The sequence below is a fragment of the Xenopus tropicalis genome, chromosome 1 (assembly GCF_000004195.4).
Source record: "Xenopus tropicalis strain Nigerian chromosome 1, UCB_Xtro_10.0, whole genome shotgun sequence".
In the NCBI taxonomy this organism is placed as follows: domain Eukaryota; kingdom Metazoa; phylum Chordata; class Amphibia; order Anura; family Pipidae; genus Xenopus; species Xenopus tropicalis.
Window position 1 is genome coordinate 145,134,735 of NC_030677.2, and position 27,033 is coordinate 145,161,767.

A 27,033-nucleotide genomic window follows, 5' to 3' on the forward strand; every position below is an offset into this window, starting at 1 on the left:
GAAACCATCCAAGCAACTCCTAAAGGCATTAAGAGAATATGCCAAATGGTTCTCTGCATTAGATGAGCAGTGTTTTTTTACAGGGGGTTGATGGGCTGTGTAAAGGTGACCTTGAAAATGGTGTTTTTGTGCTGCTTTAATAAATATATAAATATGCCCCTATACACTTCTGAGAAGGCTTTTTGGTGAATAAGCTCAGATAGTGATTTTTCTATGGACAACCCTCTTTAAAGTTACATATCTATAATCTCTAACTTAAACTAACTATGTAAGTGCCCAGAACAGTGATCCCCAACCCAACCAGTGGCTCGTGAGCAACATGTTGCTCTCCAACCCTTTGGATGTTGCTCTCAGTGGCCTCAAAGCAGCTGCTCATTTTTGAATTCCTGGATTTTGAGCAAGTTTTGGTTGCATAAAAACCAAGTATAATGCCAAACAGAGCCTTTTGTAGGCTGCCCAGTCAACATAGGGGCTATTAAGTAGCCAATTATAGCTCTTATTGGCACCGCAGGAACATTTTTCATGCTTGTGCTCCCCAACACTTTTTCCATTTAAATGTGGCTCACAGGTATAAAAGGTTGGGGATCCCTGGCCTAGAAAATCATGAGTAAAGAAAGTTGCGCCACATCAAGAAAATGTGCATATTAAAAGATGGCTTAGCCTAGTTTTGAAACACCATTCTAAAATAAATATGTAGAAAAAAACAAATTATATAGATTTCTGGCCTTTTACATATGTAGTAAGTATGTAAATACTGCAGAACAATAACCAGGACCAAAAAAAAAAGTCCAACAGTCTAAAGGGTGCTTTAGGCATATTTAATGTGTTGTCCTATTTTTTTTTTTTTTTTTTTGAAGTATCAGTCTTGCTGAATATTTGGAAAAACAAAGCCTCATGGAGGCATCTTCTTGTTTTCATATCAGTATTAGAATCTTGGCTGTTACAAGTAACATTGCAGTTTAGACGGTCTGGTTTTGCTGTATTAAAGAGTTTCATTGAGTTCCTTGATTTAAAGCTGAAATTGCCACATGCCAGTTATAATAAAGTAAGAATAACATGTTCCTACACCATATAAAATATTGGTTTTCTAAAAAAAAAAAAAAAAAAAAAGGATAGCAACATGTCCTTCAACAAGATTTGGAGGTTTTAAATGTCTTCTCCAGGGGATATTAAATTGGGTAATGTTTAGGATTGCTAAAATGTGACTTTTAGGAATTTTGTAGGAACTTATGATGCAAGAAGCAGCCTCATCTGTCAGCCAATTCCCTATTAGGGAAAGAGTGACTCACACAAAATATACACCCACTGCCTTCCTGTCTAAAGTCGAGGCTTTATGAACAAAATCAAACAGGAAAGGAGGAGGTTGTTAGCAATTTGTAGCAGTCTGTTTCCATAGCCCTCAGTCACGTGGCTTATTTTCTTGATTTTCCTTTCTTGAAACCTTGGCTTTTCCCTCTTCCAAAAGCAGATTTCTTCATATGATTGGCTAGGTGTCTTGTCTTGTTTTTCATCTTCTTCAAACCGCCTTTTTGCAAGAAGTTCTGTTTAGCTTGTGCCTTTCTCGTCTTGAGGATTTGCTGTTTGCTACGCAGCTCTGATTTGGCTTTCCCCTGTGGCCCTAAACTTGAATGAGAGCTTCTTTGGGGGCCACGCCCACCTATGGTAAAGTGCAAGAAAGTACATTCTTGTTACAAAAACATCTGGTAGCAAGCACTTATGGACATGGAACATTTTTGTCCCTTCCATTATTACAAAAGGCACATACGTGTTTGTGTGTGTGAACAGCCTTTTATCTGTAGGGTGAAGCTGAGTTATCTGTTGGAAAAATTCTAAGCAATAGGAATTACCTAGGCTTTGTAAATATAGTAGAGCATAAACTGCTCCTTCCTACTGTAATTCAGCATGTGTCCTGCACTGTTGTAAAATGTCACATATACACATTTGTATTTTATTACCAATAAGAGATGTTCTCTTACCTCGCCCTTTCCTGCGCCCCGCAGCTGCCCTCTGATCTCTTTCCTCGTCCTCTTCCTCAGAATCTTGGTCATCAATCTTGTATTTCTTCTTCCAGCCTTCATATCTATATGCAGAGTTGAGGAAAAAGCACTGCATGCATGCAGGCCGGCCAGTATAGATTTTATCCACAGTTCCCTCTCATACATGCCTAGCCCTGCAGCTGAACCAAGTAGGACAAAAGGAATGAACTTTATAGGCAATATACAACATCAACATACGTTAAGGACCCTACCACACAGACATCTTCTACACCAGTGGAGAACATTTTGAAGTTGCCCCAATAAATATTTGTATTTCGGTGCCCTGCCCTGGTGGGTCTGGCTTTTGAAATGTGGCAGAAGGTAGCTCATTAACAGACCTGTCTAACTCCTTGGGACCTCTGAAAGTCATTTAAACCCCGGCTTTGCCAGTTTAGGAGAAAGAAAGGCAGCCAGGCCAACTGCAGTTAGGATAAAGGTGGCCATACACGCACCGATATTATCGTACGAAACCTCGTTTCGTACGATAATCGGTGCGTGTATGGTATGTCAGCGAGCCGACCGATGTCGCAGGAAGCTGCTGAAATCGGTCGGCTCGTCGATCGGCCAGGTTAGAAAATTTTGATCGGGCGCCATAGAAGGCGCCTGACCAAAATTCTCCCTTCAGAGCTGAATCGGCAGAAGGAGGTAGAAATCCTATTGTTTCTACCTCCTTACCTGCCGATTCAGCCCTGAATGGTGTGTGGCGGATCTGACGATGTTTCGTGCGACCGATGGTCGTACGAAACATCGTCGGATCGCCACGTGTATGGCCAGCTTAAGACACAAAGGATAAATATAAATAAAGACACTGGGTATTGTCACTAAATTTCTTGTTTTTTTAGGCAAAATACCATATCCTTACATATGAATTAAAAAAAAATCAACATATGCTTGGCAACATGTAGGCAAGAAATATGAAGAAGGATACAGGTTTTTTTTATAGGAGCTACTAATGAGTCGTCCACTCTCAGTCTTAATTTTCTTTTTATCTTCTGGTCCACCTGTTCCCACAAACTTTTTTTTCTTTCTATCCCTAAAAAAGAAATAAAGCAGTAAGGCAACTGTGTCAATTCATTAATCTTGCAAAACAGGGCCTTATCATAAACCAACTTTAATATGGCGTGCATATAAATGATGACGGCATACCTTACGAAGCAGCCATGCACATAGAAGGGCAGCCTATGGCGCCAAGGTTAAAATCAGACGCAAATTGGCATTTTTTTTTACCCACAATTCAGTGTATTTGCTCAGAATTTCAGCATTAATGTGGCCACTCACTAAGATGCATCCATTGTAACTGCATCCGATGCATATGTTCTGTGAATTGCACACAAATTGCGGTAGACATTTTCATTGTAGGGGTTACTTTAGATGTAATAATAATAATGGCAGTTGCTTGAGGCAGTCAGTAGCACTTACTGACATAACCTACTAATGCAACCCTGGAACTACTGCCACTTCTAAGCTGGCAGTAATTTCTAGGATTCTCAATGCAATGAATGCTTTTGTGCATTATTCATTTCAGCAGGCTGAGAGATTACTGAAACTGGAAAGCCATCATTCCTTGTTTAAACTAATTGGTGGAAGAAATTTCAAGCCCCCCCACACTCCAAAAATGCAATGAAGAAGGACAAAATGTCCTGATCTGGTCTCACTTACCACTTCATGACTTGTTTGTTCTTCCTGAGATCTTCCGTCTGGTCTCCCAATAGGTCCAACACAGCCCCTGCAGCTGCCTGCTCAAAGCTGCTGGCCCCAATGCTGAGCCTGGGAGAGTGAAAGGCAAATGTTTGGTTAATACAACATTCTTGATAATTCTAATATATCCACACATCAGTGACCTAAAGAAACCAAGCTATAAATGTATCTTCACAGAATTTTGGCCTAACTTCTCAACTGTTTCTTCCAAAGCACCCTAATCATTAATCCTAACCTGTCTTACCCCCTCTCACTCTCAAAATCCTTTGGTCTGTATGGGATGTAATAGTCAGTGTCATGAGAAGTTCCTGCTTTCCTTTTCTTGTTGCCTTCAGCTTCATCTTTGTCAGTAATTTTCCTTTTTCCAAGCACTTGCGAAAATACTCCCTGTTATGAAAAGACAAAAAAATAAGCTATTTTTTTTTTTTTTTGCAATATTCAGAGATAAGCTGAGCAGAAAAGCTACTAGGATACCTCCATGTTCTCCTCATCACTCTCTTGTTTGCAGCTAAGGCTGGAGATGCCACTGGTCAAAGTCTGCACTGTTGCACTTTTCTCCTCCTGCAGGCGCTGGAACTTAGCGATGACCTTCCCATCATGACTTCTCTTGGCTCGCATAACTTCACTTGCATTGGTTTTATTAGTAGCGTTAATTTCAAATATGGTCTGATGGGTGTACAGAGGAAGGATTTTTAAACACATAGTAAAGTTAAATTTACTAAAATACACAAGAGCCATGAATATTCTGTAAATTATATACTATGAAAGGTGCTCAGTGATGTCATTTCTGTCACATGACTCACTGAAACTTGTGTATTATAAAAAAATAATGCATCCCTGTTGTAAAATATGAGGATAATATAAGTCATCCTTTAGCCCTGTGCTTTTATATTATCATGGGACTCCTTGGTAGGGGGTACTTTATTCACATTATTTACTAACAGAAAAATAGGCAAGGATAACAATTATATTTTACGTACTGCTTTAGATTTGTAAGATTTGATGCCATCCACAAACTTCAGCCTCTGCATCTCTTCTTCACCAAGCTGAGACCCTGAAAGGAGAAAAGCGCTTTAGACCAAAGAGTAAAAGTAGCAAAGATCATCATGTAGCTTAAAAGGCAACACAAACTATTTAAAAATGGCACTGATGGGCTTTAAAGAAACCAAAGGGAGAGAGAATCCCTAGCTCAAGTCTACCACAGCATGTTAAAGAAAAGTGAATACAAGGAAGAACATGAAGGAAGGATAAAGAAAACATAGTGTAAGAGTCAGAGAAAGAAGAGACACTGCAATAGTATATTAAAAAAAATGACAATAACACAAGCACTCACAAAAGAGTGGGTGAACCCCCAACAGGTTATAGTTAGCATCCTTGACTCGTTTGATGGACTCGGGAGAGGGAGTTGGCCTGGATTTAATGTACTGTTTGTAGGCATTCTCTGCCACGTTGTGCAAGTTCTGCAGCTCCAGCGATCGCTCACGATCCGTAATAAGCAAGGCATCTTCATCATCAATCAGACTCTGTGGTACTCGCCCCAGTACCCCATCTGTGTCTGCTCCTGTTGGAATGTAAAATGTATGTGTTTTTTTTCTGCTTTTTTAGATTTAGATTCATATTCACGTTTCATATTCACAAGTACCTGTCTCCATCATTTGTGCTGTTGCCAGTTTAAGCGGCCGCCCAAGAAAGAGATGGAGATCATACACATAGGGAATTTCATCAGGAGCAATAAGAGAGTAAGCAGTCCCACTTCGCCCTGCTCTTGCCACACGCCCTAGTTATGGAAAGACAAGTGATGTTAATTAAGCATTGCAGGACTAAGGATGGCCAATCTATGGCCCTACAGCAATACTATACAAGTCCCACCATTACATGATAAACAAAAGATTCCTTACCAACACGATGCAGGAAAAGCTTGGCTTTCGGAGGGAAGTTGTAGTTTATGACGTTGTCTAACATTGGTATGTCAATACCTCGAGCAGCCACATCTGTGACAAGCAGTGCACGCACCTTCCCATGCAAAAAAAGGCCCAGGTTTATCTTCCTGGCTGTCTGATCCAGAGCACTGTATATGTGAGAGCATGGAATTCCCTGCATGTCCAGCAACTAGAAATTCAGGAAAACAGCAAAAGCGAGACAAAAAAGAAACAAAAGTAAGGCCCAAACAGCATAAAAATATTTTATATATATATATATATATATATATATATATATATATATATATAGTATGCGATTACACAAAAAGCACTAAACACTAATAAACTATGACCCATATTCTGTGCGTCAGTCCCCTCTGGGATGGATAGTGTTGGGTTTTCCCTACCTGCCACATGTAGTGGCCTTTCAGAAAACACAGAGTCTATTTTGGCTATTTAACAGCATCAACCCTGACACTTGCAATGACTTTCTCTAAGCCATCACAGTCTATAACAGGGGTCCCCAACCTTTACTGCTCGTGAGCCACAGTCAAATGCATATGCTAATCAGGATTTGGTTAGGTATTAACCCGAATCCCTGACAGTGGATTTGGGGGTTCGGCCGAACCCAAAAAACTGAATTCGGTGCATCCCTAACCTCCACACCACTATAATACCTGCTTTTTCCAGGCACTCCATGCTTAAATGTAATGGTGCGGGGTCGCAGCAACTTGTATATTTATGCATTGAGGTTAGTCGCAAGTGGGTTTTTGAAAAAATGTGGTAAATAATCACCCTGCCTGTCTTCGCTTGAAGTTTAGGCAACAGATGCCTGGGAAACAAAAGTAAGGTGGGAGTGTGGCACAGACCTCCAGATGGGTGTATTTCTCTTGTAAAGGAAAACCGGAGTGGGAGGGGAAAAAAACAACTGTGTGGGGAAAGGGGGGGGGGGGTGCCTGATATACTGTTTTCCTTTAAATACACTTAAATGTTTCAAAATATGAGGGTGTGTGGCAAAATACAGACAATATTTCATTTGTGGCCATATTCTGTTCCCTGCCCCCAGGGCACTCCTGCCATAAGGCAACATGAGAAGAGGCAGTGTGTAGCAGGCTATCCATACTTTAAGAGCCAAATTTCCAATTTTGTGCTATAAAAAGCAAAATTTTACACTAGCGATGCAGCCCTTCATTTACCTGCTCTGATGCAAATGAGGTAAGTGTGAAAGGGGGCGGCATTGGGGCTGCTGCCGCCAATGCCTGCCCCACTCTCTTATGGGTGAATAAAGCCCAGTGTGTGTATAATCTCAGCACCAGTTTCCTAATCTTACCTCTCTCAGGTATTCTGCATGGTGCTTAGTGGCAACAAAAATGACTGTTTGTTCTTGAGGCTTTACAACACAGCGCAGGAGATGCAGAAGCACAGCAGGTTTGTCCTCTACTCGCACATTGAAGAAGGACAACTAGGTCAGGCAAAAAGAAAGAAATTACTTCCAGCTCCACAAGAAAACTTACCACAACTTGTCATTACAGGACTATTACCTTCAGCTGGTCACTCAGCTTTGTATCAACATCCAAACGTATTAAGACAGGCTCAGTAAGGCCTATGGGTGAAGACAGAAAAAAATTACATTCCTACAGTAGTTTAAAAAAAAAGAACACCCTATGGCTAGCAGCAGGGACATAACAATTTTTATATAGGTACACCCTATGTCAATTTTTAACTTTTTCAACATACAGATACTTGATCTTTATTTCAACAATATTAATGTTGGTGATATAATGTAACAAATATGCACCCTTTGAGTAATTTAAATAACATAAATGGCATCTGTGAAAAAAGTAAGTACACCTCTACATTTATCACCAGCTAAAATTTGCACAAGATCAAATGCAAACAATTAGATCATTAGAAAGCATCTTGAAGGAATTGGTCTTATTTTAACCTCAAATATTTAGGTCTATGCCACACAGGGTTGTGGAAAACCACTTGCTGAGGATCAGCCCGTTCACTCTAAAAAGAGCCTACACCTAGATGCACTGCATCCCCATGGGTGCAAGCAAACGCGGTAGATATCAGCCAAAAATAGATAGATATAGTAGATATCTGCTTGCTGAGAATAAGCCTTTTGTGCCACAGCCCTCTGGCGCAGATTTAGCAAAATGTGAGTTTAGAGCTTAATACATAAAAACTCCATGTCCTAATTATTCCTATGGGATATTTAGAAGCGTATTTATCAATGAGTGAAAGTTACCATTTGATAAATATTCTTCTAAAAATCCCATAGGTTGATATGAGATGAAAGACAATGATCCTAAATAAAATCCAATAAAAAATGACTGGCAAAAAAAAAAAAAAGGTTTGTGGAATGACCAAGTTAAAGGCCAGATTTAGACCCCATCTAGCTGCTGTGGGGGGATTCAAAATGTACAGTGTGTGCAAGAAACCTGTCAAATATCCAACTGCATAAAGGAGTGGGAAAGTAATTTGTTAGAGACTGTTAGACATTTAGAGGTTGAGGTAGTTTAAAGTGGTGGTTCACCCTTTTTACAGTTTAGAAATATAAATAGATACAGTCATTTAAACCATATTTGCAATAAATTAGAAAAAAAATACATCATTTTCAAAATAGCTACTTGTAAAGGTAGTGCTGCATAGATCTCTAGGTCTCTCTTCTCTGCCCAAACCAGGGGGTTTGCTGACACCCTGGCCCTGTTCACGTCATTCTTCTGACATTTCAAGCAGTGGAGTAAAGAGCTGAGGAAGTGCAGGCATAGATTGCTACTGCACATGCACAATTCTTTTTTATATCTGTGTGTGATTCAGGCAATCGGCAAATAAAGGGGCGTGCATAGTACTGTAGTAAGCACTGCCTGCCCCTTCCAGCAATATAAGTCCCGTGGCTGGAACAGAGAAGAGACTTTATGCAGCACAAACTTTACAGGTAGCTATTTTGATTAATGATCCCTTACATCAACTTTATCTATGGTTTGCGTATATTATATATGATGCTGTTTTTTTGCACATAATCCCGATGAAGGTGATACTGCTATTACATAAACTTTTTTACCTGAACCGAGGCAAGCTGTTACACCTACTATATGTATATATACATATACTTATGAATATACACACATTTAATTAAATAGATTATTTAACCCCTGCAAATTTATATTCTTTCACAATACACCATCCCCGCAAACCAGTTGACTACCCACAAGTGCAGACAATTACCAGCTCGGGCAAACTCTAGAAGCATCTTGGGCAGAGTGGCGGAAAAAAGGAGTGTCTGGCGTGTCTCTGGTAGTCGAGAGATTATCTCTTGCAGCTGCTCTGCAAATCCCATCTCAAAGAGTCTGTGGCATGGTGATCAAGGAGAAAATGAGTGAAGAAAGATTTAGCTCAACCTAAATATGTTCAGAAGCAATGTTCCCTCCAAGCTGTGTGCGCGCACATGAATTTTGAGGCCAGCACACAAACAAATTGTGGTACACACAGAGAATTTTTAAAAAATGCACAAACAAAATAATTCTTTTTGTGCACATAGCCAAGAAGGAACTAAAGGGAACATTGTTCAGAAGGAAAACAGAAGGTAAATAACTGACCTGTCAGCTTCGTCAAACACCACATATTCCACAGTGCGAAGTTTCAGGTTCATCTCAATTGCCACATGCATCAGTCGACCAGGAGTGGCAATAATTCTATAAAACAGGAAATAAGTCAATGGGTAGCAAAAGAAAACGGCATCACGCTAAAAATCAGTGGTGGTGACAGTGATGTAAATTTGTGACCAGGGCTGGCATCGTTACAATATTTTAAAGGGTATTTCAGATAGAAGTTTTATATTTACACAGAAGAATTTCTCACTTACATATCTGGATTTTCATGCAGAGCAGCAAACTGATCTTCCATTCTTTATGTAAAGAAAGAGAGAAAGAAAGACAATGATTAGCCTGCAGTTCAGATGAACACTACTGGATATTGAATCCCTCCACTTTCAGACACTAGAGCTGTGATTAAAAAAAATAAATAAAACACGCAAGCCAAATCTTGAGAGTTATTTTTTTTTGGTTGTTGGTGCAGTAACTCTGAACCATTTGCTCTTTAGTGGCTGGTATATAGCAATTTCCAGCATTATCTGGCATTTGTTGTTAGAATTTTTTTTGAGAATCCTAATAAAAAAAAAACAGGTTATTGAGACGTAATTAAAAAAAAAAAGCAAAGTTGCCAAAAAGCTTATCATGATAAACTATTGTAACTTACTTGTCACCACCTAAAATCAGAGCAGTCTTCAGACCAGTGAATTTACCAAGCTGTAATAAAAAACAGAGAAGAACAAACCTGAAGACAGCCATACCAAACATCTGCTGAAAAGCTGCAGAGATGCAAACAATAGAGAAGGTGCAGGAAGTAGATCTGGAGTGAGGGGCTTAGGTAAGCATAGAGAGATTGGGGATTTTAAGAAACTACAGGGAGAGCTGCAAAGAAGGAAGGATCTAGAATCAAAGCATTAGAGAGAGGAGCTACAGAGTGGTTAAAGAAGCAATGAACTGAATAAAATCAATCATGAATAAATCAATGTGCAGGTGCAGGCTTGCAATATAAAACTAGATGTGCTTTTGGCAGTGCTCTCCATATTTTTACATAACTTAATAAAAAGAAGTCTTTTGAGAGCTTGAGCATACTGAGGGCCATAAAACTGCTTGGAGGGCCACAAAAGTGGCACGAATATTTAAGATTAGGTGGCACTGCTATTGAATCAGAGACAAAGCACTTCAGAGATAGAAACCAAAAATCTATATGCAGGGGGCAGTACCAGAGTTTGGGCAGAGAGATGTAGTGCCAGAATACAGGATTTGTAGGAAAGCCAGAAAGGCCAGAGCATAGGGCAGTAAGATTTTAGGGGTGGTATGTATCTGCACTGGAGAGATTCAAAGAGCTGGTAAAATCTCCTGCCACCCCAGCTCCAGTACAGGTTCATTCTGGAGCAGGTTGTGTGCTAGGGTGGAGTAGAGCAGTAAGCAGACAACCCTGGATTAGGATATGCACTTCAGTATTTTGTGCAAGCAGAAGATAAATAAGGTAACATAACCTGGTGCAGAATAATGCAAATACAGTTTAGAGGGCATAGTAGAATCAGTGTTCTCAGTGGCAAGATTTCAGGCAGGTAGTAGAGGTACACTACCACAGCACTTGCTTTTCTTAAAAAGATTCATTACCTCCTTTGTGAATTTCAGAGTCTGCAAGGCCAGCTCTCTAGTTGGTGAAAGGATAAGCCCACGAACTCCTGTTTGGGCACTGTGAGCCTTTAACTTCTCAAACATAGGGATAAGGAAACAGGCAGTCTTTCCACTGCCCGTTCTAGCCATTGCTACCACATCCTTGCCATCAAGAATGACTGGAATCACCTGTAGGTGTAGAAAGTATTATAAAAGAGTCTCTTTTCACTTTCTTTAGCTGAATCCTACTGCTGTATGGTTAGCCTCTAACCACTGTATGTCTTTTTTTTATATATTATATGACCAAAGATATCCAGACAACTGCCTGTCTAAATGTATGCTGTAGTGTTATGCAACTTTAGTAAGGGTTACATGCTGGAGATTACATGGTTTCATAATTATAAAGCTTGGTCGGCCATAGATGTGGCTTAAATAACCAATTTATTTGCTTCAAAAGCCAGAATTTGGGACAGTTATTGCTGTATATATAAATCCAAAATATTATAGGTGCAAATTAAACCCTCTAGTGGCCAAAGAGGGGAACAATGGCTAAATATAAATCCGCAAAATGTTAAAAAAATATGAACTTTATTACATTCCATTAAAATAAACCACATGTACAAAGCCTAACATGTTTCATGCTAGGCTCTATGATTAAGTGCTGGGTAAGCACAAAACGCGTTAGGCTTTGTACATGGGGTTTATTTACTGGAATGTAATAAAGTTCATATTTTTTAACTTTTTGGTTTTGGTGCAGATTTAAATAACCAATTGCCTATTTGGTTTGTATTAGTCTTCACCTTATAAAGGCCTTATTTCACTTAAGTTTACCTTTAATAGGATGGTATAGCCTTAAACACAACATATGCATTCATATTTGCATTTTTTTTTTATTATTTCCAGTATATTGTAAAAAAGAAGGCCTGCACTTGTCCCTGGATTTGTCATCAGTTTATTGGCACCACCAAGGATTATGCGCATACTACCAACCAGAAACCTGCATGATTCATTGCACACTTAGTCACAACCTATGATAAACACAAAATAAGACCAGTGGATTTCTGGGTTGAAGCACCTTCTTAATACTTGGTGGCACTAGTAAAGTGCTGGTGGATACATTTCTTAAAGTTTGTTTTGGTACATGGTACAATATGCCTACAGACTCAAAAGACTAAAACTGGAATAAACATGGGACTTCTGTTAATGTACAGGACAGAAAAAAAATAGTTCACCAGTTGAACTGTTATATTTTTTATGCTTTTTTTTTTTAAATTCATGTTCATAGATGCCCATTCAGTTAAAAAAAAAGGGGGGGGGGGGGAATTCTTCAAGTACAGGTATAGGACCGGTTATCCAGAATGCTCGGGACCAAGGGTATTCCAGATAAGGGGTCTTTCCATAATTTGGATCTCCATACCTTTACTAAAAAATCAATAAAAGATTAATTAAACCCAACAGGATTGTTCTGCATCCAATAAGGGTTTGTTATATATTAGTTAGGATCAATTACAAGGTACTGTTTTATTACTACAGAGAAAAAGGAAATCAGTTTTAAAATTCTGAATTATTTGATTAAAATGGAGCCTATGGGAGACGGGCTTTCCGTAATTTGGAGCTTTCTGGTTAGCGGGTTTCCGGATAAGGGGTCCAATACCTGTACCATTAAATCCTTGTCTCTCTAGTTCTGTGGGGAACAGAGGAATCATGGGGTTAAATTCCCTCCAATCAGGAGGCAGGACACTTGCAATAAAGAACTGTGATACTCCCCCTATAGAAGTCCATCCTACCACCAGGTACTTCAGTTACGTTAACAAGAACGAAAATGAAAACTTAGGAAACCCACGCAGCTCTTTCCTCTCTCCCCTCTCCTGTTCCCCCCTCCCTCAAAAATGCTAAGAACTCCCCCCTTAGGAATGTGGATCTGAGTCAATCAGCAGGAAGCTGACTCATAGTCTTACAAACTAAGCATGTACACCGGTCTGGGTCTCTGTGCAGGAGCAAGGCATTATGGGAACTTTTCTTTTACACAGCTCAGTGTTTTTCCTTCCTGTTTGGCTTCTGATCATCTGAACAGGTGAAATATTGGGAGACTTAAGGGCACTATTGAGAGAACTGAAAGTATGCCTGCAGCTTGAGATTAACTCTTTATTAGCCTTTCGTTCTACTTTAACTTCCTTGGGATTCTGCGAAAAAAAAGGGATAACAATCTTCTTATTTAAGTGAAAGGCTGATACCACCTTGGGAAGAAGGATGGCACCATCCGCAAGACCGCCTTTTCTTCATGGAATTTAGTGGGTTACTGCTCTGTGGATTGCCCTAATCTCCAGGATATTTATTGGGAGTTTTCATTCCAAAGCGGACCAGAGGCCCTGGACTGTCTGGGTCCTGAATTTTACCCCAGCCCAACAGAACAGGTATCTGTTGTTATCACCTACCATGCTGGTTCCACAAAGGACCGGACCTGAGGCAGATGCGTTGAATTGATCCACCATGTTAGGGATCACAAGGTTGTAGCTGCTAGACTGATTCTTTGAGTAAGACATTTGTGTCTCCTCCACGCTGACTATATGTTCCTCTGCAGGGGTCTAAATTGAGCAAAGGGAATGACTTCTGTTGATGATACCATCATCCCCGGCACCTTCATGCAGAAATACATAGTAGGCTTCTGTGATGACCTGAGGTCCCAAACAAGGGAGCTTAGTTCCTGTACCTTCTCCCCCTGAAGGAAAACTTTTTCCATGAAGAGTGTTGAATATGAAACCCAGAAAGGGCATCCTCTGGGCAGGGATTAGAGATGAATTGCCTCTGTTGAGCATCCAGCCAAAACTTTGCAGCATCTGTATGGCTCATTCCAGGTCCCTTTTTCGCTTGATGAACTGACAGTTCCTTAAAAAGAAGGTCGTCCAAATATGGAGTGATAGCGACTCCTTGGACTCGGTGGTTGGCCACCATAGTAGACTTTGGATGATTTTGGTAAATATGCGAGGGGTTGTTGAGAACCCAAAAGGCACAGCGGTGAACTAAAAATGATGGCTTGGGAAGGCCTTGGCAGGAACTCTGAATAATGGGCCATACCGACTTGCTTCTGAAGCATCAATAAACTATCCACTTGTTTTGATATTTTGAGATCGAGCTTTGGTCAGAATGATCCATTCTTCTTGGAGACCACAAGCAGGTTTGAATATAAACCTGTGAATTGTTAGGATAGAGGAACTGGAATCACTACTTCGGACCAAATCAAATTGTCTATAATGTAAAGAATAGCAGTCCCCCTTCCGAGGTTCCTTTGAGACCCTGGACATATTGAATCTTGGTAGAGGGAGGTTATGAAATTCAAGATGGTACCCTGTTGTCATTGTGTCTATCACTGAGGGGTCGTCTATGTATCTTGCTTAAATTGCTGCAAAATGTCTTCGCTTTCCACCCACTGGAAGGTCTGCAGGAGGAAACTCCAGCTAGTCATGCTGAAATTTGTTTGTCGCTAGAGAATTTAGCTGTGGTCTTCATGGGCTACCAGGCAGACTTGCCCTTGGAGGAGTAACATCCCCTCTCAGGAGGGGGAGGATGCTTTGTAGCTATGAAATCCCTGAACCCGAAAGAATCTGGGTTTCTTTTCAGCATAAGAGTTACTTCTAGATTTAGTTTGAGGTAATAGGGTGCTATTGCCCACAGTGGCCAGCAATATGATTTTTTTTCAACCCTTGAAGGATAGCGAGAGACTTTTTGGAGCTGAAATCTGCAGACCAGAGGTGTAGCCATAGCACGAGGTGCTGCCACCGATTGAGCAGAGAAGCATGCCACCACATTGAGGGCATCCAGGGAAGCATCATAGGAGGAGAGAACTAGCTTACTGCATGTGCATTGCAATAGTCTTGAGGTCCTCTATAGACATTTCCTCCCGTATACCAGTTAAAAGTCTTTCTGACCAGGCTACCCAGGCAATAGCCAAAATGGGTCTGAAGGCGACACCAGAGAATGAGAATTCTGCCCCGAGGAAACCTTCTAAATTTCTGTTAGTTGCATCTTTAAACACTGAAGCGTCCATGACTGGTAATGCCGTACCAGTCTCAAAAGGCAAGAAACTGGAGCATTCACCAGTGGGGCAGTGTTCCACTTCTCCACCTCCTCCTTGGGAAAGGAATAAAGCTTTGCAAATTTCTTGGTGACATGAAATTTATGTTCTGGAACACTCCATTCTTCCTGGACAATGGTCTGTAGTTGGTCATGTACAGGAAAGGAAATGGAGCATTCAGCAGTTCTGTGAAATAACCCCTTAGGCTTCTTAGACGTGGAAGCGGAATTGTCAATATTGAGTACTTCAAGAACGGCTGTGCTTAGGTCACCACCCTTGTGGAATGATTGGGTCAGATGGGGAAGATTCTTCCCTTCCCCCTAGAGGGGGATAAGTCTCCCTTACTGAGGGGTCCCTCCACGGAGTCTGAGGAAGAAACTGATGAGGCTGCCTGGACAATGGGCGCAGATGATTTGCGCTTGAGTGATCTTTAGGGAGGAGCAAGTGAATCAAGCCTCTCTAGAAGCCTGTCCAAAGATGAGGCTAGGAGTGGTATACTCTTTAATGAGGAAAGGGATTGTGACAGGAAATGTTCCATGCTGGAGCGTCAGGGATTCCAGGCCACAGAGCCTGAGGTAGACGGAAAGTCTGAGGAGTTATTTCCCCCCCAAACCTGCTGTTGCAGATGAGGCAGGGTTATGTACAGGGACCACAGACTCTGGTAGTGATGCAGAAGCACATGCTGCACACACTGGGTCTCTCTACCCAGACTTGAATTTTGACTTGCACTGGGCGCATGCAAAAAAAGGTACCATTTGCGGCTTCTTTTATACCTCTAGTAGAAAGAGATTCCCCGTTCCCTCAGCCATTTTATTATGAGTCACGCTGGCACTAAGTACCTGATGGTGAGGAGGAGGTAGGGACAGAGGAGAGGAGTGATATCAGCTGCTCTCCTGTTGCAGTGAGATCATGACTGAATGGCGTCAGTGGAGACAAAATGGCGCAGAGCGTCAAGCTCTGGAAGACTACCCCAGGCACTGAGCAGAAGCTCCCAGTGCATGCCCTAAGGGGGTGGTTTAGAAGGTCCACCATCACGTCCCCATCCTCTCCTCATGTCCCCCTTTCTAGACCCTATGAGCGTCTGCTGGTCCTGTTTGACCCGCATACAAAGTCTGCTCCATAGAAGTGGTTTTTGAAAAACCCAGACCTTAGTGAGAATACCGCATTGGAAGTTTTCTGAGATCGGCATCAGCTGCCTCAGGTACCACCCCTGCTGCTGAGGCTATCCCCCAGCCGAAGAATTCCTTGTTAAGGGCCTCCATAGAGGCCTCTGTACAACCTCATGATCTTTGCGAGGACACATTAAAAATGAAAGTACCTGGTGGTAGGAAGGACTTATATAGGATTACAGTTCATTATTGCAAGTGCCCTGCCTTCAGATGGGAGGGGATTTAACCCCATGGTTCCTGTGCCCCCCAGGATGTAAGAGAAAAGAACATTATTAAGCAAATGCAATGCGGTAAGAGGTAATGAAATAATCACTTTTTCCTGTCACTCTAATAACTAACTATTCTCTTATTTCTTCATGTACAATTACCTCTAACTCACGAAACCAACAGATACTGGTCAGAAAGTGTTTTCCTATACACAGGTAATAATTAAACATCCCTCTCACTTTTACAATGTTCATATATGTTCACACCTTACAATATGCTTCTGCAAAATATTTACCACTCTTTCATTAGAAGTTCTTACCTTTCTCTGAATGGGAGTAGGAACCTTGTAACCTTTCTTCATCACTCCTTTAAAGACTGGGTAACTAAGACCTAAAGCATGAATGATAATGTTACAGACAACTCATTTTAATAACATATACAGTCTCTCCTCACAGATATATCTCACTCATGCTGGGTAGCTTTATACTTTCCACAGCACAAGAGATGACCAGTAGTATGAATTGTACTGCTAAAATGACTAATATGATAAGTCACACTCAGGGGCACATTTACTAAGACACAAATCTGAACCGAATTGGAAAAATTCCGATTTGAAAACGAACATTTTGCGACTTTTTCGTTTTTTTTGCGATTTTTTCGGCGTCTTTACGACTTTTCGGAAATTGTCGCGACTTTTTCGTTACCAATACGATTTGCGCGTAAAAACGCGAGTTTTCCGTAGCCATTCCGAAAGTTGCGCAAAATCTGGCGATTTTTTCGTAGCGTTAAAACTTGCGCGAAAAGTTGCGCCTTTTTCGTAGCGTTAAAACTTAAAAGGTGCGACGTTTCGCGCAAGTTATAACGCTACGAAAAAATCACAACTTTTTGCGCAAGTTTAAACGCTACGAAAAATCGCCAGATTTTGCGCAACTTTCGGAATGGCTACGAAAAACTCGCGTTTTTTCGCACAAATCGTATTAGTAACGAAAAAGTCGCGACAATTTTCCGAAAAAATCGCAAAATACCGATCATTACGAAAAAAACGCAATCGGACGCATTCGGCCCGTTCGTGGGTTAGTAAATGTGCCCCTCAGTATAGAGGTAATTTACCTGGGGTAATTTACCTGTCAAAAAACAAATGTACCAAATAATGTAGTTATGATAAATACTGTTAATACTGATAAATACTGTAACAGATCAATGAGTTGTACAAATAAGAAAAATGTAGCAAAACTGATTTTCAACATAGACAAATTATGATAAAAAATAGAAAGCAACTAGAAAAAAGTCATTATTTCTGATGTACTACTAAAAACAATAACTGTTTAATAAAACTGTCCCTTTAAAGGAACAGTGAATTTTAATATTAACTGGGGGAGACTAAAGTTTGATTGCACAAATATGCATTTTCCTAACCTAACCTGCTAATATTTCAAAGTAAAACTACAACTAATAGCTTTTTTCAAGTACAGCATTTTTGGGGGACAAAAATGCTCATTTATGCAGGCAGTTAATAGAGAGAATTAAAACTTAAATTCTTTGCTAAATGTTGCATTATACATTTGTGCTGTGACCAAACTTAGACTGTTGGATGATGCTACTTCAGACTAAATGTCATTAGAGAGTCCAACCTTGTATACAAAATAAAAAGTTAACATATACTGAATGTTCTACTGTACTGCTCTAATTCGCTGGTCTAAAAAAGTCCTTATATAGACACTCAGGATTATAGCAGTAAAAATATATGGCTTTAAATAAAACATCCTTAGACTCTTTAATCTATTATTATATTGCAATCCATTCACGTGTTTTCTAATGACTATCATTTTTGCTAAAACACAGAAATTTTTGATTACACACCCATGGACTGAAACCCGCCAGATTTCTTTTTCTTCTTATTCTGTGCTCGCACCATTTCTCTGGTGTCCAGTTCTGTATCTGAAGTTGCATCTGCAGTGGGAAATGCTGGAAGTTTCTGCATTTAAAGCAAAACTATGTCAATCCTAAAAAACATGCATGCTTAAGATAAAATGTGCAAAGCTTATGCAATATTGCATAGTTCAATAAATACTTGTATATACACACATATATACATTTAATATATACCAAAACATATATGCATACATAGAGTACAAATCTTATGCCTAATTTTACAGTTAAGTCAGTTAATATACTGTAAAGGTTTTTTTAATACATATTTATTCTTCCATTTGCCCTGGTTTTATTCCTAAAAGTAGGTATTCTCTAGAATTAAACAGCTAATAAACAAAAGGGTATGTGAAGCCTATACATATTTGCCTAATTAAAGAAAATAATTCAACACAATTTTCTGAGTGCAATGCTGGAGGGGAGCTAGGCGCATGCCTCTTCTACTCCCCTATTTTGTGCCGCGTAACCCCACAGTCCACTTCCTTTTGGTGATAGCGTGGGTGTTGAGCTTATACTAGCACACGCGCCTCACTCCCTCTCCCCTCACTGTCAGCGTGCATGCGTGCACCCAGAAACAAACACGCACACGCCTGGCACGTTTTGGACTGGCCAACCAGGATACCAGGAAAACTCTTGGTGGGCCCAGGGACCTACTCCATGGTCATTCCTTATTTCTGAACCGGAACAAAGAGTAGAAATAGATGGAAGAATAGATGCTAGCATGTAAATAAAAGAGACTAGGAGAATAAAGAGGTTGTGTCAGGAAAGGAGGAAAAATAGTTTGGAAAGTGGGCCTAGGGTCTAAGGTTTTCTGGTGGGCCCCTGGGGTCCCAGTTCGACACTCAGATGGCAGCTATCCTCCAGTTCTCACACTTAAGCTGGCCATACACGCACAGATAATATTGTACGAAACCTCGTTTCGTACGATATTCGGTGCGTGTATGGCAAGTCGGTGAGTCGACCGATATCGCAGAAGGCTGCTGATATCGGTCGACTCGCCGATCGGGCCGGTTTTGAGATTTTGATCGGGCGCCATAGAAAGCGCCTGAGCAAAATTTGTCTTCGGGGCTGAATCGGCAGAAGGAGGTAGAAATCCTATTGTTTCTACCTCCTTATCTGCTGTTTCAGCCCTGAACGGTTAGTGGCGGGTTGTACAATCTTGAAAGATCTAAAATCGCCCCCTTTACATGCTTATTTACTGGTGTGTTAATAAGTCGGCAGTAATAAGGTTTGCTGCATTGTTTTTAGTCCAAGCCAGCAGGGCAGAGGACAGGAAGAGATACACAAATACTACTTTTAATAAATACAAACAGCCTTTAACGTAGGGCTGGGCGATATACCGTTTAATACCGAATACCGGTGTTTTTTTTTTTTTAAAACTATATTAATTTTTCAGATACCGCAATACCGGGGTGTCAGGGTACTCACCCATGCGGCCCGGTCTCGCGCGCGTCCCGTTGTCCGCGGAACGATAGGTGCGCGTGCGTCAAAGCGCATGTACATGTCAAAGCGTGCACGTCCGCGACGCACTGACGGCGCCTGTTCTGCGCATGCGTGGGGGGGTATTTAAAGCTATCAAACGCCTCCTCCTGTGCTATGTTGTCTGCGGCCTTGCCTGGGAAACTAAGGGGCTGATTTACTAACCCACGAATCCGACCCGAATTGGAAAAGTTCCGACTTGAAAACGAACATTTTGCGACTTTTTCGTATGTTTTGCGATTTTTTCGGATTCTTTACGAATTTTTCGTTACCAATACGATTTGCGCGTAAAAACGCGAGTTTTTCGTAGCCATTACGAAAGTTGCGTAAAATCTGGCGATTTTTCGTAGCGTTAAAACTTGCGCAAAAAGTTGCGCTTTTTTCTTAGCGTTAAAACTTACGCGAAACTTTGCACCTTTTAAGTTTTAACGCTACGAAAAATGCGCAACTTTTCGCGTAAGTTTTAACGCTTCGAAAAATGCGCAACTTTCGTAATGGCTACGAAAAACTCGCGTTTTTACGCGCAAATCGTATTGGTAACGAAAAATTCGTAAAGAATCCGAAAAAATCGCAAAATACTGATCATTACGAAAAAAACGCAATCGGACTCATTTCGACCCGTTCGTGGGTAAGTAAATCAGCCCCTAAGCCTGCCTGATTTACCTTACGACTTTCTGTTGCCGATCCTTCGCTTGCCTGACTCTGATTTTCAATACTGCAGTAATTATTCTCTAATTTATTAGGAAATGGGGTTAACACCTAATCATGCATGGGAAAAAAAAAATACCGTCAAATACCGTGACACCGATATAATTTTGAAAAATACCGTGGTATAAATTTTTGGTCATACCGCCCAGCTCTACTTTAACGTTTCAGTTTTCCAATTAATATATACTGGAAGTTCCTCAGCACCCTGTGCTTAGGGGGTTAGGAAAGAAATGAGCTTGAAATATATATCATGATAATAAAAGTGATACTGGTGTTGACTTTTGTCAAGTAATACTGCTCGGTAAAACATAATATCAGTGACTTATATAGCACCAGAAAACTACAAAGCACTTTCCCCTCACAGAATCTATTAACCCTACAGTGCCCTGAAAGATTTCTGCGGCACTCAATTGCAAAATTACTCTGAGTACAGATGGTAACTTAGTTGCTTGAATCCTGAGAAACTAATTTCGAACATGCGAGCTACAATTGCCAGTTCGCACTTACTACTCCATCCTCCTTTTGGGGTGCAGCTTTGACACGAAATCCCACTGTGTCGCTTTCGTCGCTCTCTTGGTTTTGACAGCATTTCCGAGATCGCTGTCCCTTACGTTTTTTCTGAGCCATTTCCGCAATTCTAAGACTATATCTATATCGTCTTTAAAATAGCTCAGTTTAACCCCAGACCATCAGCGATCCTCTGAATGTACGAGCACGTCTATCCCCCACGTGTCTCACAGACACCCGGAAGGGATTGAGTACAACTTCCTGGAATGTACCACTTGGTGTCAGTGAACAGGGGACGGTGTGTTGCTATCGCACTTCTGTTGCCAGCTCTCTGCTGCCACATTTCTGCACTGCAAAACGGATGAGGAGCTGAAATACAGAAATGCGATACACTGTGTAACCTCTGTCCCTGCTCTCGGGTTTGGGTGAGTCCGAGTTGTAATGTGTATCATTACCATGGGAGCTGGGCAGAGCGTGTTACACACAGTTGTCTCTAGCTGCCTGTATAGCTGCCTGTATAGCTGCCTGTATAGCTGCATGTATACACTCATCTCGTCGGCTGAAAGAGGCTGCCTGCAGCAAGTCTATCGACTGCATGTGCCTAACATGATGCCAATGGTATAAACGTTTTGCCATCAGGTAATACTTCAAGTCATAAAGTTACATTTTTAAAAGTTATGGTTATATTCATTGATACATACTCATTTTCTACTCAGTTCTCAAAATTCCCCGCCCAGTTCACTAGTGTAGCCTTTTATTTTCTGGAGATTAGCCAAGTGTTTTGTATTCAGAAACTGCAACTTGTGTGACAGAACTCTAGCCAAATGTTGTTTGGCATTGGTTGAAAATCCTATAAGGCAAGGACTGCATTAAAACATTTGATTGGACAAGGTTGCTTAAAGAATATTTGCATGTATTGATTTGTATTGCTGTTTTTTGAGTTATAGTTTCCTGTACTGACATTTAGTCAGGCTTATGGGGTAGTGTGCTACAGCTTTGGTCAAATGGTTAAGCTAAATTGCACAATTAGACCTAACATCCAACTGGAATGGCAGCGGAGGCAAGTACTTCATAGGGCTTACGTAAGTCCGCAAGTGCAGCTGCGGTCCCTGCACTTTCCCTCCCAGTCAGTTGCATGGAAAACCACTTTCATTAAAGGAGAATGCAAGTCAAAATTTAAAAAGCATACTGCCCAAAGTCCTCCTATTGTTTAGTAAAAACGCCACACTTTTGGCTCACCTAATCAAATATTTACTCAGTCACACTTACTTCACATTTTCTAGAACAGGCAGCCATCTCTAAAAAGGTATTCTCCCTTCCTTTCCCTCCTTGCTTCATACTGCACATGTGTTTCATTCCCTCCCCCCTCCCCTCTGCCAGATCCGCTTCTGATTGGCTGGTGGGTATGTGTAGCTCAGAACAGGAGACAGGATTAGGTTGTACACATGCTCAGAGAATAGGAAGGAGAGAGATTTCAGAGATGTCACTGTAGGCTTCACACTGCTGTAGGCTGCCAGCACCATATCTCAGAGAAGCAAGCAGGGATCTGGGAATTTAGATATGCAGTAAGTACTTAAAAAAAAATGCCTTTAGACTTACTTTTAATTTATATTAACCTTTCATTGTCCTTTAAAGGTACTTGTGTCAAAATGCACTCCTTGCACTTTAGTAACGCTTGGCAACACTTGGCCCTTCCTGCCTTCCGTTTAGAACTGAGCGCTGCTGTACCTATTGACACAGGGGTAGCCTACCAAGCGGTAGCTTTAGATCTCCCTCAGTGCCTAGTGCTGGATTTCTGATTAGGGTGCCCATAGGCTGCCCCCATTCTCCAGCCTCCCCCCCCCCCACAGGATTGCGTGCATGCCCGTCCTTTTAGCTTACATACGGAGCACTGGGGACGGTAATAGCTGCAGTTTTCTGCATGTCCCGTCCTTAGTGCTCCACATGTGAGCAACATCTACATGTGGCTGGCCGGAATGCCGCCCCTAAATTTATGCCACCCTAGGTCTGGGTCTTTGTGGCCTTGCCCAAATCTGGCCCTGTCAGTGCCCTACATCAATCACCACAGTTTAGTTTCAGTAGGAGTATAGGGCAAACGCATCACAACACCAGGTAGACTTTGAAAAATTCTGTGCAGTGCTCCCAATTTGCTGCAAAGCACATGGCAAGTTCTGTCAGTTTTGCCAAATCAGATACAATTAAAAGGGTTGTTCACCTTTGTACAACATTCACAAATGTAACAGATCACATTAATAGAACAATCTTTTCCATATAGAAAGATAACAAAAAATTTGCAACTGAAGATATTTTCTAAAGAGAGCATTGTTGGTGGTTTAATAAGATTTGGACATTGGAGGTGAACAATCCTTTTAAGGTAGCCACAGTGCAATTGCGTCAAGAGCATCACTCCTTTGCTATCACAACGATGCCTAAATTCTGGGATAAAAATGCATGTTCTGCTGTCTATGTCTTTTATCTGCTTATACATGATACAGGATATATATGATATATAGACAAGTGAACATAAATAGATGATCATTATTAGTATATGAAAACAATGCATTTTTTGTATAGTATGTTTAAATAAATGTTGTATTTATTAAGTTATTCTATATTTTTAGGAGACATCTAAACAAGTATCAGTTTAGGCCTGCTTCTGAAATGTCTCTGGATCTCTCTATAACTGGGCATCGCACTGCACTTCCACAGCGCAAAAGCAGAAGCGCTTACCGGTTCAAAGCTGCCAACTCCTATGTTGACGAGACTCTGTTTGGTACCTCTGGGGTAAGAGTGGATCAAACTGTAAAGTGGAACACTGCACCACCTTGTCAGACACCCCTTCTGTGGAGCCCAGGAGAAATACAAAACAACAAAAACACCTTAAGCTGTAGGCCTAAAAGCACTCCACCAGGGACTCCCAGGAAAAAGATTCAGTACAGGTACTTTTGGACCGTTGCTAATTATTGATCCTGAAAAGGAGTGATGTTTCTAATATTCTCCTCTAATCTTTTAAGTGTCCTGCTTTGTAGACATCAATATATATATTTATGTTAAAGTCACTCTTATGGAGCATGTGATACAAATGCCACTTACATCTGTACTTCCTGTCCTCTAACACTAAGGGGCATATTTACTAATCCACGAATCCGAATCACGAATGGGAAAAAATCGTACTGGAAACGAAAATTTCGGAAGATCACACATATCACGAAAATGGTTACGAAAAAATCGTATTAGTCGCGATAATATCGTATTGGCGATCCGAAATTCACGAAATTTTCGTACCGAACAATTGTAAACAACGGTAAAACCTTTCCGATTTTTTCGTGCAACCGTCCGAAAAAGTCGTGCGCCGTACGAAAAAGTTGTGTGGACGCCCAAAAAATTTGGCGAAAATACGCTCGGAGCGTTCGTGATTTTGTAAATGTGCCCCTTAGTATACATAACTCATTTGGCCAAGCTTTGTTGCTGCATATGCAGTTTGCAGCACTAGAATAAAAACATAAATATATTCTATTTAGAGAAACTAGAGAAAAGTTTTCTCTTTGTAGACCACGGCTCCAAACCATAACTGCAGCTAATCATGAGATTACATTTGAAGTACACCAGCAGTAATGTTTTTATAAATGCAGTAGAATGTTATAGGTTACTCAAACAGCTCAGAATAAAAAGCTTGCTTCTACATGATGTGTATGTATATATATATATATATATATATATATATATATATATATACATATATACACATAGATGCACAAAGGATGGCACACCGCTACATATCATACCTCGGGTGCTCAGTAAAGGGTTCCAATAGTACAAAAAAAGACCAGCAACACCGAGACTTCTTGTGAGAAAAGTGAAAACGTGTATTTAAAATAGCATGAACAGCCAATGTAAAGTTTCGGTCCCCATCGGGACAATATATATATATTGTTGTATTGAACATGGTATTGTGTTATTGGTATGCTGGGAACCCTCTGTGATTAACAATAATCTAATATTCTGTTAAGGGTGAAGAGCCGCACTCCTTCATATTGTGATGAATCTTTGTTTGGCGGAAAGGTGGAGGAATGCACCTGGGATGCGCCTTGGGTAAAAAAAGAAGACACTATCAAAATCCGCCCCCTTCTCTGGTGTCCTTCACCACGACCAGTCCAACAAAGTTCAGCACAGACTGCTAAGCAAGGTCCTTTGCGAGCTGTGCATCCTCCTGAAATCTCAGACAGTTCCCTCGGAACTTACAAGGGACTTGGAACCTTTTGGAAACCACCTGAGAATGATTCGGACTCTGGTGGCTATTCCCCATCTCCATTCAGTGCAAGACAAAGCACCCCTGAGAGAGAGACTGTGCGATCAGCAAGCTGTTCTGGCAGGGTGACGGGCAGAAGAGCCTCAGTTAAAAAACAGGAGAGACCTCCATGGAAATGACACTAGAAGATTATAGCAATTTCTTCTAAACTTTTAAATGCCATCCATTAAAGGGAACAGGTACACTTGTATCACAAGGCCAGTAAGCAGGGAGTATGAATTTAGGCGTTACAGAAAGAATATATTAAAAGCAGAAACTTGATCAGCATCAGTATTCTGATAGTACTTGGTTGTTGGTTAAGAAGATTTGATAAGGAGGTGACTGGCAGCCATACTCCTCTAGTGAACAATTACATTCTGCTTTTGTTTTAAGGTAGAGTTTTTTATCTGGGGACACTAATTCTGCTGGGTCACTTTATGGTTCTATGGATTTCTTATGCTCATTGACATATTAAGTAGCAAGAAATCTCTGCTGGTGTGAGTGGCCAGGTGACAAACAAAACACTGCTAATATCCTTGGTTCGCTTATTGCTTTAGCTGCTTGCAAAATTACTTATATTTAGACATTCACATGTTAATATGCCAGGTATCATGTGGCATTTTTACCTGCATTTTAAAAAAATTCCCTTGACAGCATAATTAATCCAATAATGCATTCACATTGAATTCTTGAATTGCATTGGCCAAATGGGAAACATGCATTTCTGATGAGCTTAAAGGAATACTGTCATGATTTTATGGTATACTTTTTATTTCTAAATTACACTGTTTGCATAGCAAATAATTCACCATTTAAAATGTTATTCTTGAACCAACAAATCTATTTTTTTTTAGTTGCAATATTGGTGTGTAGGCAGCCATCTCAGTGCATTGTGCCTGATTCTGAGCTTTTAGAAGGAGCCAGCGCTACACATTAGAACTGCTTTCAGATAACCTATTGTTTCTTCTTCTCCCATGTAACTGGAGGAGTCCCAAGCCGGACTTGTATTTCTTGCTATTTAGTGCTATTCTGATATCTACTGGAAGCTGCTATCTTGCTCCCTTCCCATTGTTCTGCTGGGAGGGGGGTGAAATCATTCCAACTTGCAACTCAGTAGTAAAGTGTGACTGATGTTTATTAAAGCACAGGTCACATGGTTGTGGCACCCTGGGAAAGGAAGAATAAGGCTAGCCCCATGTGAAATTTCAAAATGAAACATAAAAATCTGTTTGTGTTTTTAAAAAACAGATTTTAACTGATGCGTTTAAAAAAAAAAAAAAAAACCCGTTTTCCATGACAGTATTCCTTTAAAAATACCAAACAATGCATTTTTTTTTAGCGTTGTCTGAAAAACACCATTAACTCGTTTATGGGTATTGACTGTAATGCAGATGCACTGGTAACTACCACATGTGGCTGAAATATGCTGTGATTTAAAGATTGCACCATCAATTCTCTGTCACTGGGTCTTTTCATTGAGCATGGTACCTTGTCATTAGTGGTGCCCTATGTCATTATGTCTATACAGTGATTCAGTGCATATGGGGATTGATAAATTACTGATAATCACAGTGGATTATGGGAATTTGCACTGTTAATGCACTGACAAGTACTCTGTCAAGGTAATTTTTAAAAACACAGCACAAAATGCACCATATGTGGCATTAGCCTTTAAATTAAAGCATGGGGTATAAACAGCAATGCAAAGTCCCACAAGTAGTCCTTAGCCTTTTTGTCACGCTGTGATCTACTCTTGCCATCTGGCCTCCATCATGAGATCTACAAACCGGATTCCAAAAAAG

The 27,033-nt window shown here is 40.7% G+C and overlaps 2 protein-coding genes across 3 annotated transcripts; one reads left to right on the forward strand and one right to left on the reverse strand.

Moving 5' to 3' along the window:
• Positions 1 to 802: 802 nt before the first annotated feature.
• ddx54 (DEAD-box helicase 54) lies at positions 803 to 22,244 on the reverse strand. Of its 2 annotated transcripts, none has more exons than XM_018089863.2 (20): positions 22,213 to 22,244; positions 18,181 to 18,295; positions 16,640 to 16,710; positions 10,873 to 11,061; positions 9,917 to 9,966; positions 9,525 to 9,566; positions 9,259 to 9,354; positions 8,888 to 9,009; positions 7,195 to 7,256; positions 6,984 to 7,115; positions 5,633 to 5,843; positions 5,377 to 5,511; positions 5,068 to 5,295; positions 4,715 to 4,788; positions 4,209 to 4,400; positions 3,979 to 4,121; positions 3,696 to 3,803; positions 2,965 to 3,069; positions 1,977 to 2,080; positions 803 to 1,657 (listed from the first exon to the last, which is right to left on the reverse strand). In XM_018089863.2, exons 1-20 carry the CDS (start codon positions 22,237 to 22,239, stop codon positions 1,413 to 1,415), a joined length of 2,451 nt encoding a protein of 816 aa, XP_017945352.1. In that variant the 5' UTR covers positions 22,240 to 22,244; the 3' UTR covers positions 803 to 1,412. The 2 variants fall into 2 exon arrangements, with proteins under 2 accessions (XP_017945352.1, XP_002934380.1); XM_002934334.5 differs by lacking the exon at positions 22,213 to 22,244 and adding an exon at positions 20,944 to 21,202.
• Positions 21,312 to 25,992, forward strand: rita1 (RBPJ interacting and tubulin associated 1). Its single transcript, XM_004910625.4, has 3 exons — positions 21,312 to 21,582; positions 23,565 to 23,882; positions 24,954 to 25,992. The coding sequence occupies exons 2-3, from the start codon at positions 23,605 to 23,607 to the stop codon at positions 25,369 to 25,371; spliced, it is 696 nt and encodes a 231-aa protein (XP_004910682.2). The 5' UTR covers positions 21,312 to 21,582; positions 23,565 to 23,604; the 3' UTR covers positions 25,372 to 25,992.
• Positions 25,993 to 27,033: the final 1,041 nt, after the last annotated feature.